This window comes from Danio aesculapii, chromosome 8, assembly GCF_903798145.1.
Source record: "Danio aesculapii chromosome 8, fDanAes4.1, whole genome shotgun sequence".
Taxonomy (NCBI): Eukaryota; Metazoa; Chordata; class Actinopteri; order Cypriniformes; family Danionidae; genus Danio; species Danio aesculapii.
The window spans coordinates 3,749,230-3,762,285 of NC_079442.1; the positions used below are offsets into that span (position 1 = coordinate 3,749,230).

Consider the following 13,056-nt stretch of genomic DNA (forward strand, 5'->3'; position numbering starts at 1 on the left):
CAACCGCCATCAAATCGACACATTTCAACAGATTTAGGGTGTTTCTCTGTATTTTACATTTGTCTGTATATTTTTGAATAGTAGATATTTAATAGTAGACAATCAGTCAGTCCAGTTTAACGCAGGAGCTGGTCTTTTTCCATCTCCCTGCTATCTCCCAATATAGATATAGTTTAAATATATATTATATATTTAGTAAATAAACGTAAATACTAAAGTAAGGATTATAAGTATTATAGTAAGCATTTTAGTTATAGTGAATAAAATTATACATTTTTTTATAAAATGCTGATAATAGGAAACAATAGAAGGCACAACAATATATACTTATTTGTTTTTATTTGTTAATAAATAAAGGTTTAAATGAGTATTTCATACAAACATTTTAGGAAAAATGTCAGATGGGCCTTCAAAAATTGATCTGAAAAAGAAGTGGGCCCTAAAGTGAAAAAGGTTGAGAACCAATGCACTAGATCACTTCATTCACCAGTTATAAAACTTTATAGTACTTTATAATACTTAAATCACAGGTTGCCACTGTTCAAAAATGAGCTAATATGATGTGAAAAGCAGCTTCAGCTCAGTAAAGCAGGCTAGGCGGAATAGCGCTATTTACTGATGTTTTGTTGTTAAACTAGATAAAAATTGACATCATCGATGCTTTAAAATGACCTTATGAAACTGAAAATAGTCACATCAATCTTTCACCAGAAGATTTCAGTGGCTGAACAACACTTCTGTGCATATAACCCATTCTTAACAACAACAAAATCTCGTCAGCTTTGCGTGAGTTTAAAACATAACATTACATGTCTAAAATAAATACTTCAGCCATGGTGTCGTCCTTCCTCCAGCGTGCAAAACTCACTCCAATATCGATTCAGGATTTTAACAAGTTTTGATTGGGCATTTGTTTTTAGCGCTGTCACTCTCTCTCTCTATCTCATGTGCACCCGAACGGCGGATCTGCGTGAAAGGCTGTGCAGATGTACAAATCTACATTTGCATGCTGACAGACAGTTTGGCCTACTTAACTGAATTATGGGAATTATCAACCTGACAATATTTAATTGGATGAACATTGGATGTTTTTAGTCTTATGCCTCACCCAGAATATAAAAATACATCATTTACTTTAATCATTACTATTGGAATGTGAAGAGACCAGCACAACAAAAAAAGGACAATCACTTACTGCACCTTTAATCTTTTGTCCAACAATTTTTAACCCTAAAAAAGTGATTTTTATGAACATTTATAATAGTTTAAAGTGCTATATTGTCTGGGTAAATGTTGCATATTACGCTTGTAACCTGCATAAAACCTTGTAATAAGCTGCCAGTACATTTTCTCTTATTTTACAGACTTATTTTTCTCTCTATATTATTTTTTATACGTTATATTATACCAAACTAATAAAAAGTGACTGTTATTAAACTGTATAGTTGAATATTCAACATCAAAAGTCGACAGAGCAGAAATCAACATCCCATAATGCAATTCACAACCATAAATAAAAGGAAAACACTTGTTAGTTAACAGATATTTCTTTCACATATGAAAACAAATGAAACATTACTGGTGTGATGGTTAATAAAATTAAGATTGATCTCTTTTTAATAAACAGAGCAGAGGAAGATGGGATTGCCTTTGGTGAATTGTCTCTTAGCAGTTTTCAGGTGCTGTGTAATCTGGGCGAAGGACAGTATGGACACACTCAGCTTGTGAGTTTAAAGTGTATCGTAAACCATCACGTATTGTAAACTAAAGACTATTATGAGCTAGCTCTTGGTTTTGCTTTTAAGGTGCTGTTGCATGTTTCATTTCAAATATGTTCCCAGGACTACATTTCTGAGAACTGACCAATATGCACCCTGGACTTTATTTTGTCTTGCAGTTTTCACAAAATCCACTAGAGGGCACTGTGTAAATTTATAAAGGAAAAACAAAGCCCAGGATAACAAGAGCACTTTAGAATTAAACGATGATTGCAGTTTTTGTTCACATTTGTGTTTTGTTTTTGTTTGTTTTTCTGTCAAAAGGTCCATTTAAAGAGTGACTCAAGCTGTAAGTTTGCATTAAAGAGCATTAGAAAGCAGGTGATACAGAGCCCAGGCCAAAGAGAGAGGATGATCGCAGAGAAACACATCCTAATGGATCTGCAATGTCCGTTCATAGTAAGGTCAGAACTTACACAAGGGTCCACAATGTTTCATCACAGGTTTGAAATGTGCATTTTGTATTCGATGTTTGATGTAATCTCAACCGAAACACGAAGAGAGGGTGGGACATTGTGTAGCTCCTCCCCTTTTGTGAAACAGCAAATAGCGTTTTGTTTTATCACAGCTCTGCCAGTGAGAGTGGTTGAGCTCAAGCACATCAAATGAGAAACGTCCTGAAAGGGGCGGGGCATTTCAGACACTAGAGAGGATTTGATTGGTCAGAAGAGTTAATGAGAAACTGAAGTATGAAGTGACGTGAATAAAACCGCTGAATCATTTAGGCGGAAGTGCCAAACTGCAAGTTTTAAATGTTTATATCAATTTCATATCTCCTAAACGCGAATTTTGTCACTGTTTTGGTGTGCTTAGCTTATAGATATCCTAAAAACTAACAATACTGATACTAATATCAGTAAAAAACGTAACTTCATGGGACCTTTAAATACCTTGAGATTAACAGAGAATCTGTGATATTTGGGAAATGTTATTACATTGCTATTATGTAAATCTGAATTTTTCAGGATCATTAGTCTTGTTTTCCCGTAAGATGAATATTAGTAAATCATTCTAATGGCCCGTTTCCACTGAGTGGTACGGTACGGTTCGGTTTGGTATGCTTTTATGGCCGTTTCCACTGTCAAAAAGCGTACCGAACCGAACCGTACCGTACCACTTTTTTGGCACCCTTTCGAAAGGGTACCAAACACGAGAAAAGGTACCAAAAGGCGGAGCCACACGCGCAGCTGAACGCCATTGGTTTACAGAGATACGTCATTTGCTTACGCAACAAGCCAGAATGAAAACAAAAAACCCGCCCTGTTTGAAATACACAGCGAGAGATTATAGCGGAATTATAAATACATACAATAACGAGCCATGGTCGATCTGGGCTCAAACAAACCTTGTCGTCGTCTTGACAAACAGCCACAAAGCCAAGAAGAAGAGCAGATTTACCCTGTGCCCCGTAGATTTTTACGAGCCAGTCTGAGGCGCGAGCGGTTTCGCTTTCTCGCTTGTGCGCGTCTAACATTATATCTGAAATAACAAACTTCTTGAGCTGATGATAATAACCTGCGCTTGATTATTGACGTGCTTTGGAACCCGACCCTGTCAGACACTGACAAACGCGAGAGTGAAGCGCGAAGAAACAAAGGAGAAGCCGGAAAAAGGAGCACATTATTATTCAGCAAACATGAACAAAATACCATGATTAACTAACTTATTATCTTCACATTTTGGACTAGTATGAACCGGGAATGGCAGAATTACTCTCTAACAGAGGCTGCATGTGCTGCTGAAGATTACAGACACAGATAAGAGTTTTTTCACTGACTGTAGGCTATATTTAATGTTGTTTTGAACCTAAATACTGACAAAATGTCTGCTGTGTGTAGGTTTTCTGTAGTTGGGAACATATTGGAGACTGTAAGGGGCTGTATGTGTTTATATATGTTCATTTATTTAGTTATTTAATATAATTACAGACGTTACAGTAGGCTGTTTCGCACTGTCATTGATCTGCAGTTATAATCAACTCATGTTCATTGAAAGTCAGTAATAAACATTTCTACACAAGTATTTATGTCTGTAAAGCATCTGTTTTGTGAGAAGAGCTTCTCATATGATATGTAAGTGACCTGTACAGCTTTACTGTAGACATTTCCTCCAGCTAGAATGACGTCGACTGAAACTTTCTGTCATACACCACGCCCACCAAAAGGGTACCCTTGTTAGTGGAAACGCAAGCCTGATAAAGGTGGCCCGTACCAAACCGAACCGTACCATAATGTACCAGTCAGTGGAAACGAGCCATAATATGCTCATCAGGAAACGTTCTAAACCAAAGTATGATTAATGATTACTGCTTTTTTTTGTATATGTAATGTGTATTTATATTGTGCATTTATCATGTATGGCCATACACCCAAAGCACTTCACAATCATGAGGAGGCTCTCTCCACACCACCACCAGTGTGCAGCATCCATTCGCCACAGGACAACTCGTTGGTGGAGTAGAGAGACATTGATAGAGCAGTTCGGTGGATGGGGGTGATTGGGAGAACATGATGAATGAGATGATGGCTGATGGAGGGAATTTGGCCAGGACAACAGGGTTACACCCCTACACTTCACGAGAAGTGCCATGGAATTTTTTAGTGACCACAGAGAGTCATGACCTCGGTTAACGTCCCATCCGAAAGACGCCGTTCACTGACAGTATAGCGTCCCCTTCACTGCACTGGGGCATTAGGACTCACACAGACCGCAGGTTGAGCGCCCCCTGCTGTCCTCACTTATTCAACTTCCAATAGCAACCTAGTTTTCCCATGTGGTCTCCCATTCAGGTACTGACCAGGCGCAGCCCTGCTTACCTTCAGTGAGTAACCAGTCTTGGGCTGCAGGGTGATATGGCTGTGGCTATGTAAATGTTTTGGGAAATTTTGTTCAGGATTCTTTGATTAATTGAAAGTATAGTTGTATTATTATTTTTTTTAAAGCCCAAACCTTTTGAATGGCATAAATGCAACTTTTTGATTATACATGTACATTAATTCCACTGCATATGAGCATGTTAGGCTTATAAGCCTGAAATCTTGTGATGAAATTTCAAATGTTTTACTCTCCTTTTGCCCCTCAGGTTGCATTGTACCTTTAAAGATGCTCGGTGTCTGTATCTGCTGATGGAGGCTTGTGAAGGTGGAGATCTGTGGGTTTTACTGAGAGAGAGGTACATGATCAAAATATATCCATTCTCCAAATTGTCTCATCATTGGAACAAAATCAATGCCAAAAAGCTTGTTGGAAAGGGCGGCATGGTGGCTCAGTGGTTAGCATTGTCCCCTCACAGCAAGAAAGTTGCTGGTTCGACTCCTGGCTGGATCAGTAGGCATTTCTGTGTGGAGTTTGCATGTTCTCCCCGTGTTGGTGTGGGTTTCCTCCGGGTGCTCCGGTTTCTCCACAGTCCAAACACATGCGCTATAGGGGAACTGAATAAACTGTATGAGTGTGCGTGTGAATGGGTGTTTTCCAGTACTAGGTTGCAGCTGGAAGGGCAATAGTTGGTGGTTCATTCCACTGTGACGACCCCTGATAAATATTGGACTAAGCCGAAGGAAAATTAATGAATAGCATTTACTGACAAAAATAATGTATTGAGTTAAGAAGTGCTTGCATTTTGAAGACTTGAATTTTCAAGGTTTGTATTTTTAGATCCTGAGAGTTAACATAGCTATTTATTAAGGCTGTGAATATTTCTACTAAAAATATTTCAAACACATTTTCATACTCGAATTCAATACTTCATATTCACCTTCCAGAATTTACTTCCAAAATATTCAGTTCTGTTTAATAAACATGAGGTATAATAATCAAATGCAATTTTCAGTTGCAAAAATTCACTTTTATCAATTCAGTGGTTCAAATACGGTTGTTAAAATTCAACGTTACATTTTTAAACCAGTAAATCAGTGGAAAAAAAAGCTGAACACATTGTCAGTTAGTGCTATTCGACAGCTTTTATTTCAATACATTTGGCATTGATTTTGTTCCATAAACTACGTATTTAAAATGATCTGAAACAACACAGTTCTTGAGTTTTTTTGGGGACAACTTAATTGTTTTACGTTCAATCCACTAAATTGTGTAAAAAGTAATAAGTTAACTTAATTCCTTCCTGTTGTCCTAACACAAATCGATTGTGTGGAACCCAGCAATTTTACAGCGTAGTGATTTGTTTAACGTAACGTCTGAAAAATTGTATACATTTCTTTGTTTTCAATATTTTGCCGTATTTTTGTCTGCATCTTAAAGACCATAATAAGACATCTATTTTTTTACACTGTACATCTGAAAAAAACATCTCTTAAATTGTCTTGAACCTGTTTATTCTAACATACCGGTTCACTCAAATGACCTTACTGTAAAAAATATCCGTAAATTAGCAGTTTCCCGTATTTTGTGATTCATGTTTTTATTTCCCCCCATTTATTTATGCTTTTGAATCGCTCTCTTCTGACATCTTTTAACCTTAACAAGTGGGAAAAAGTTACTTTATTAACATTTTTAATTGTTTAAGCAGGGGTCACCAATCTCGGTCCTGAAGGGCCGGTGTCCCTGCAGGTTTTATCTCTAACTTACCTCAACACACCTGCCTGGGTGTTTCAAGTATATCTAGTAAGACCTTGATTAGCTTGTTTAGGGTGTGTTTGATTAGGGTTGGAGCTAAAATCTGCAGCACACCGGCCCTCCAGGAACAAGTTTGGTGACCCCTGGTTTAAAGTACTATATTATCTGGGTTCTGGGTTGGTGTTTTATATTACGATACAAATACCTAATAAATTCAATTCAATTCAATTCACCTTTATTTTTGTATAGCGTTTTTACAATGTAGATTGTGTCAAAGCAGCTTCACATAAAAGATCATAGTAAATTAAATCCGTGTCAGTCCAGTTTTCAGTGTTTAAGTTTTGTTCAGTTTAGCTCAGTTCAGTGTGGTTTAATAATCACTACTGGGAGTCCAAACACTGAAGAGCAAATCCATCGAAGCGCAGCTCTACAGATCCCGAACCATGCAAGCCAGTGGCGACAGCAGCGAGGAAAAAACGTCACCAATTGGCGAAAGTAAACAATTAAAAAACCTCGAGAGAAACCAGGCTCAGTTGGGCACGACCATTTCTCCGCTGGCCAAACGTCTTGTGCAGAGCTGCAGTCAAGGCGCCGAAGGCTGGAAGCTGGACCTCAGCAAAGACTCGTCTGTCCCTGGAGCGTCACAGAAAGTCTCACGCTGTCCACTCCTTCATGACCACCACAGTAGCTGCTCAGGATACGGCCTGGTCCAGGATTATGGAAACCTTGGGATCATCTCGTCGCTGGTCTTGGATTGAATCAGCGGCGCTGCAGAGTCTGAGGGCCTCGGGGTGAGCATCCCCAGGTGGAAATAGAGAATAAAGAGAATAGTTAGCGTAAACTGCCAGTAAATTTTCCATTATTTTACAGACTCTATATACCATTTCTCATACATAATATTAATTTAAACCACTTTGTTAAACTGTAGAGTTGATTTTTCAGCATCAAAAGTGGACAGAGCAGAGAGCAACATCTCACAATGCAATTGACAACCGTAAATAAGAGGAAAACACAAAATATGGAAACTGTTAATCTTGTTATGTATGAATCTAAAATGACTGTGTCTGAATAACATGTGATTAAATGTTTCAGGGGGTCACTGGAAGAAGATGCTGTTCGCTTTTACGCTGCATGTGTGCTGGAAGCTCTTATTGTACTTCACCGGAAAGCCATCGTTCACAGAGACCTGAAACCTGAGAATGTGCTTCTGGATCAGCGCGGATATGCCAAACTGGTGCTGAATATATATGGAATTTACATTATAACCACTTAAATGTGATGACTGGGCAATTTTAAAGGGATAGTCGCACAAAATGAAAATGATTTCTTCACTTAAACAACAAAGAAAGTGGCACAGTGGCTCAGTGGTTAGCACTGTCGCCTCACAGCAAAAAGGTCGCTGGTTCGAGTCCTGGCTGGGTCAGTTGGCATTTCTGTGTGCATGTTCTCCCCGTGTTGGTGTGGGTTTCCTCTGGGTGCTCCTGTTTCCCCCACAGTCCAAACACATGTGCTATAGGTGAATTGAATTAACCAAATTGGCCATAGTGTATGAATGTGAAAGTGTATGAGTGTTTCCCAGTACTGGGTTGCGGTTGGAAGGGCATCCGCTGCATAAAACTCATGCTGGGATAGTTGGCGGTTGAATGAATGATAACCAAACAGGTGGTCCTAACTACTTTTTCATGAGTGGAAAGCATTCGCTGTTTAGTAAACTGTTCAGCTTCAGTTGTGCTTGTTTCTCCATCAGACAGGGTTTGGTTGTGCTAAGAAGCTGGACTCTTTGCGCAGGGCCTGGTCTTTCTGTGGGTCTGTGGGATTTCAGCCTCCGGAGGTCATTCTTCATCAAGGCCACAGTCTGTCTGCAGATCTCTGGGCTTTAGGGATGCTGCTGTATGAACTGCTCAATGGCAGGTGAGGGATTTTTGCAACATAGGCTCATTCTGAAAATGTAGCCCTGTAAACATTTCTGGAGATCGCCAATTATGTGGTCAGAAGTACGTATGGCTGCATTTCGTCTTTAAATTGAATGCTACGTGGTGGTGTGACGCCGTTCCTTTTCGCGCTTACCAGCTGACCGCTTACCTCCCTGTGGACAGCTTTTCCATTGTTACCAGTTTGCCCAGTAGCTCGACGTGTACATTGACGGACTTAAGGCACAGAGCAGAGTTGACCACGACGACGGGTTTGAGTCCGGTGAAGAACAGTTCCAGAAATCAAGTTAAACAATAAATAAAATAGGTAAATAACAGGATGAGAATGTGTTAACATTTTAAAATGTGGTACAACTCAAGGGGCTTTTCTTTTTCTGGATCGCTTTTCAAAACACTGCCGGTTGGATTTAGGGAAGTGGGTGGGCGGTCAATCGGTGCTTTTTTAAAAGACTGTCGGTTGGGTTTAGAGAACGGGGTGGGTGAGGTTATCGGTCTGTCAGTCAGTCAGTCAGTATACAGCGGCCTCTGGTGGATTTACGTGAGAACAGCAGGCACAAATGGCACTTGCGAGAGAAATTTGAGATCTGAAAAAGTGTACACAGCGGCCTCTGGTGGATTCGCGAAAACAAATTACCTCCTGGAATTTATTTATCGCTCTCCAGAAATGTATATAGGGGTACATTTTCAGAATGAGCCTGGGTTGGTTTCTGCAGCTTCATTGTTATGAACCCTCTTAGGTCAGCAAACGCGTTGAAATCTCAGTGAATATTTGCCTCACAGACATGAGAAATATATCAACATACAGCTTGTAATCTCTACATCTATATGAACCAGATAAACTTGGAAATAAATGTTCTCTGGTTTTGCAATCTGTAAAAACGGACGTGTGGTAAAGTCTGTCCCATCTGACTTCATGAATTCCCATCTCCCGCCATTCAAATGTAAATCACATGACGAAAACAACTCGAACCCACACAAACTTGTAAACGAAGAGGTCATTGTCCAGCCCAGGCTCATTCTGATTACGTTTCCCTAAATACATTTCTGGAGAGCTAAATATGTTCCAGGATGTACTTTTTTTTGCAGTTTTTGTTTTTGCAAATCTGCCAGAGGCCGCTATGTACACTTTTTTCAGATGCCATTCGTGCCTGCTCTTCTCACGTAAATCCACCAGAGGCCGCTGTCGACAGACTAATTGACTGACTGACCAACCCGCCCACCCTCTCCCTTCCCTAAACCCAACCAATAGTGTTTTAAAAAGCACTGTTTAACCCACCCTCCTCCTTCCCTAAATCCAACCACAGTGTTTTCAAAAGCAATCCAGAAAAAGAAAAGCCCTCGCCTGATTTTTACCACGTTTTCAGATTTTACCACATTCTTATTCTGTTATTTACTTGTTTATTGAGATTTTTTGGCTTTTGTCTTACCTGCTTTCTGGAAGCATTCTTCACTAGACTTGAGCCCTGTTGTCGCGGTCATCTCCCCGTTGCGTATCAAGTCTGCCAACGTACGTGTCGAGCAGAGAATTGCTCATATTCATTTGCATGGATGTACCAAAGCATTTGCAACTTGTCTCAGCGAATACTAGCCTCACAGACACGAGAAATATATCAACATACAGCTTGATATCTCTACATCTATATGAACCAGATAAACTTGGAAATAAATGTTCTCTGGTTTTGCAATCTGTAAAAACGGACGTGTGGTAAAGTCTGTCCCGTCTGACTTCATGAATGTCCCACCTCCCGCCATTCAAGTGTAAATCACATGGCGAAAACAACTCGAACGCACACAAACTTGCAAACGAAGAGGTCATTGTCCAGCCCAGGCTCATTCTGATTACGTACCCCTAAATTCTTTTCTGGAGAGCTAAATATGTTCCAGGATGTACTTTTTTTTGCAGTTTTTGTTTTTGCGAATCTGCCAGAGGCCGCTATGTACATGTTTTTCAGATGCTATTCGCGCCTGCTCTTCTCACGTAAATCCACCAGAGGCCGCTGTCGACAGACTAATTGACTGACTGACCAAGCCCCCCGCCCTCCCCCTTCCGTTAACCATACGAATAGTGTTTTAAAAAGCACCGATTGACCCACCCTCCTCCTTCCCTAAACCCAACCACAGTGTTTTCAAAAGCAATCCAGAAAAAGAAAAGCCCTCGCCTGATTTTTACCACGTTTTCAGATTTTACCACATTCTCACCCTGTTATTTATGTGTTTATTTTATGTTTGGGCTTTTGTCTTACCTGCTTTCTGGAAACGTCCTTCACCAGATTCGAGCCCAGTTGTCGCGGTCATCTCCCTGTTGCGTCTCAAGTCCGCCGACGTATGTGTTGAGCAGAGAATTGCTCATAATCATTTGCATGGATGTACCAAAGCATTTGCAACTTGTTCAAAGGTTTTCCTCTGAAACCACATCCCTCTAGTACACATCTAGACCTACATAGGATTCACTCATCTATTCATGGAGCAGCAGAATATTTTACATATCATCTTATATCATAAATCCTCCAAGCAGCAGGTCAGTGCATTTATTGGCAGTCAGTCAGGCAGTATTTGCATTAGCTTTATATATTAATTAAAATACTACAGCTATATTTTCACAGTTTATCCGAAAGCATCCAAAAGAATCAAATGTTTGGACAGTATTTCTAAGAATGTCCAAACATTTCTTGTCTATAGCGCTTGTTCACTGCTGCTCTTATAGTTGTGTAAATTGCTTCCTTGTCCTCATTTGTAAGTCGCTTTGGATAAAAGCGTCTGCTAAATGACTAAATGTAAATGTAAATGTAAGAACTGCTTTATTTTTTTCCCAAGGTGACATTTTTTGGTTTGGTGTCCTTCATCTGTGTCTAAGAGACTCTAAGCCGAGACATCAGGATGTTTTTGTATCTTTAGTCTTGGCTGAAATCATTTACACATTAATTCAAAAGACAGTGACCACAGAGTGTAATAGGGTATATGCCGAAGCATGCTAAAGGACTTTTAATTTGTCAGTAACCTGGGTTAATCGTTTCTGGTGAATTGTATGCCATTGCAAAATTGGTGCGTTTAAGGTTTATTTTCTTTAAAAATCAGCGATCTCCACTGGCTGAGTGATATCCAATATAAAGTGCGTCTCAGATTGTACAAGAAGCACTGCATTAAATTACATGTCCCCCACCATGTCTTTATAATATGAGCATTTATTTTACCCCAGTATATTCAATGGAGCTTCTGCGCTAGCCTGCCGATTCTGACGGGCGCGTGTGAGTAAACGGCTTTTTGTCTCGTTTTACGCTTGAGCAACTAAATGAATGCCAAAGTCTGTTTTACTGATTGTATTTGAATTACATTACAACATCGATGCTGTAAAAGGAACCGTATAAACTGGAAAAAAAACTCACAATAACAGGTTACCAGAAGTTTATCAGTATGAGAAAAACACTAGCTCGGCATATACCCTATATCTGACCCATCCTTTAGCATGCATATGCAAATTTTAAAGGTTTTAGCAGTAAATACATTTTAAACTTACTGCACTTGATCTCAAAAATCTCCCATTTAATTGAGGCCTGAATTAATTTACGGACTTAATGAATAAAACATCTATTTGAAGAAATGCCATATTACATTTAATTTTTTTAATAAAACTAAACTTATTTAAATAAACTATTAATATAAAATGATTGTAAATTAAGTCTCTGATGTCACTAAAGTGTCTATGTAAAGTTTCAGCTCAAAATACAACATTAATAATGTTTTATTACTCTCTGAAACTGCCCCTTTAAGGCTTTGATCCAAATTCATTTTGGTGACTGTTGCTTTAAATTCAAATGAGATTGTGCTCTTTTCAGACGAGGGCGGAGCTACACATGCCTATGTGTCATCATAGTGGCAGATTCATAAACAAGAATATAGTCCCATGTTAATGAGGGAGAGATGGTCACTAGTGGGCGGGGCTTTCCCCCTCTGATGACACGAACAGCTGGAGAATGTCAAAGTGTTTCTGCAGACTGTTTTTATCAAGTGTGATTATAAGAAATTAAATTAATACATTTTTACCAGTAGAAGCTGGTTATATTCACACACTCTTACCACACAACTGTGATTAAACCTTTTAAAAAGTGATTTTTTTCATAATAGGTGCCCTTTAAGGCTTTTTTTTTTTGAATATCTTTTTGAATGTTTGAGCAGGACACCATCTTCACCTTCTCCATTTCCATCTTTCCAGTCCCCTGTTCTCTGACTCAGAGCAGATGAAGGTATATAGAGCATCTCTGAGGGGCACAGATGAGCTGGAGTTCCCCAAAACCATCAGCAGGACCGCAGCACATCTCATCAAGAGCCTCTGCAGGTACAGATAGACTGTTTTCTCACACTCTCTCATTCTTGTATGAGAAAGCTTGGTGGAACAAGTGAAACACCTGACACTCCTCTCTTCAAAGAAAACATTTAGTAACACTTTAAATAGATCCGTTTGAGTATTAAATTGGTCCATTTGAGTATTAGTAGACTGCCTGCTTAATATCTGCTGCTACTGCTCCTTCAACCGACATTTAACTGACTAGAAGAAGCTCTGCAAGTACATGTCAACTTACACTAACCCCAACGCTAACAGTCTACTTATAATCTAACGAGAATTAGTTGGCATGCAGATGCAATGTAACTTAAATTCAACAAATTTAAAATCATCAATATAAAGTGTGACCAAACATTTACATTTAGGCATTTAGCAGACGTTTTTGTACAAAGCGACTTACAGTTGAGGAGGCATTCAGCAATTCAATAAGAAGAGGCAA

The 13,056-nt window shown here is 39.3% G+C and overlaps 1 protein-coding gene across 1 annotated transcript in view; it reads left to right on the forward strand.

Moving 5' to 3' along the window:
• The window catches only part of prkg1l (protein kinase cGMP-dependent 1, like), a 54,884-nt gene that overhangs the window by 36,041 nt on the left and 5,787 nt on the right, over nt 1–13,056 (forward strand). Inside the window, exons 11-16 of the mRNA XM_056463036.1 lie at nt 1,628–1,724; nt 2,043–2,182; nt 4,861–4,950; nt 7,440–7,581; nt 8,095–8,258; nt 12,489–12,611. Of these exons, the coding sequence (XP_056319011.1) occupies nt 1,628–1,724; nt 2,043–2,182; nt 4,861–4,950; nt 7,440–7,581; nt 8,095–8,258; nt 12,489–12,611 (756 nt within the window). The remainder of the gene's footprint in view (nt 1–1,627; nt 1,725–2,042; nt 2,183–4,860; nt 4,951–7,439; nt 7,582–8,094; nt 8,259–12,488; nt 12,612–13,056) is intronic.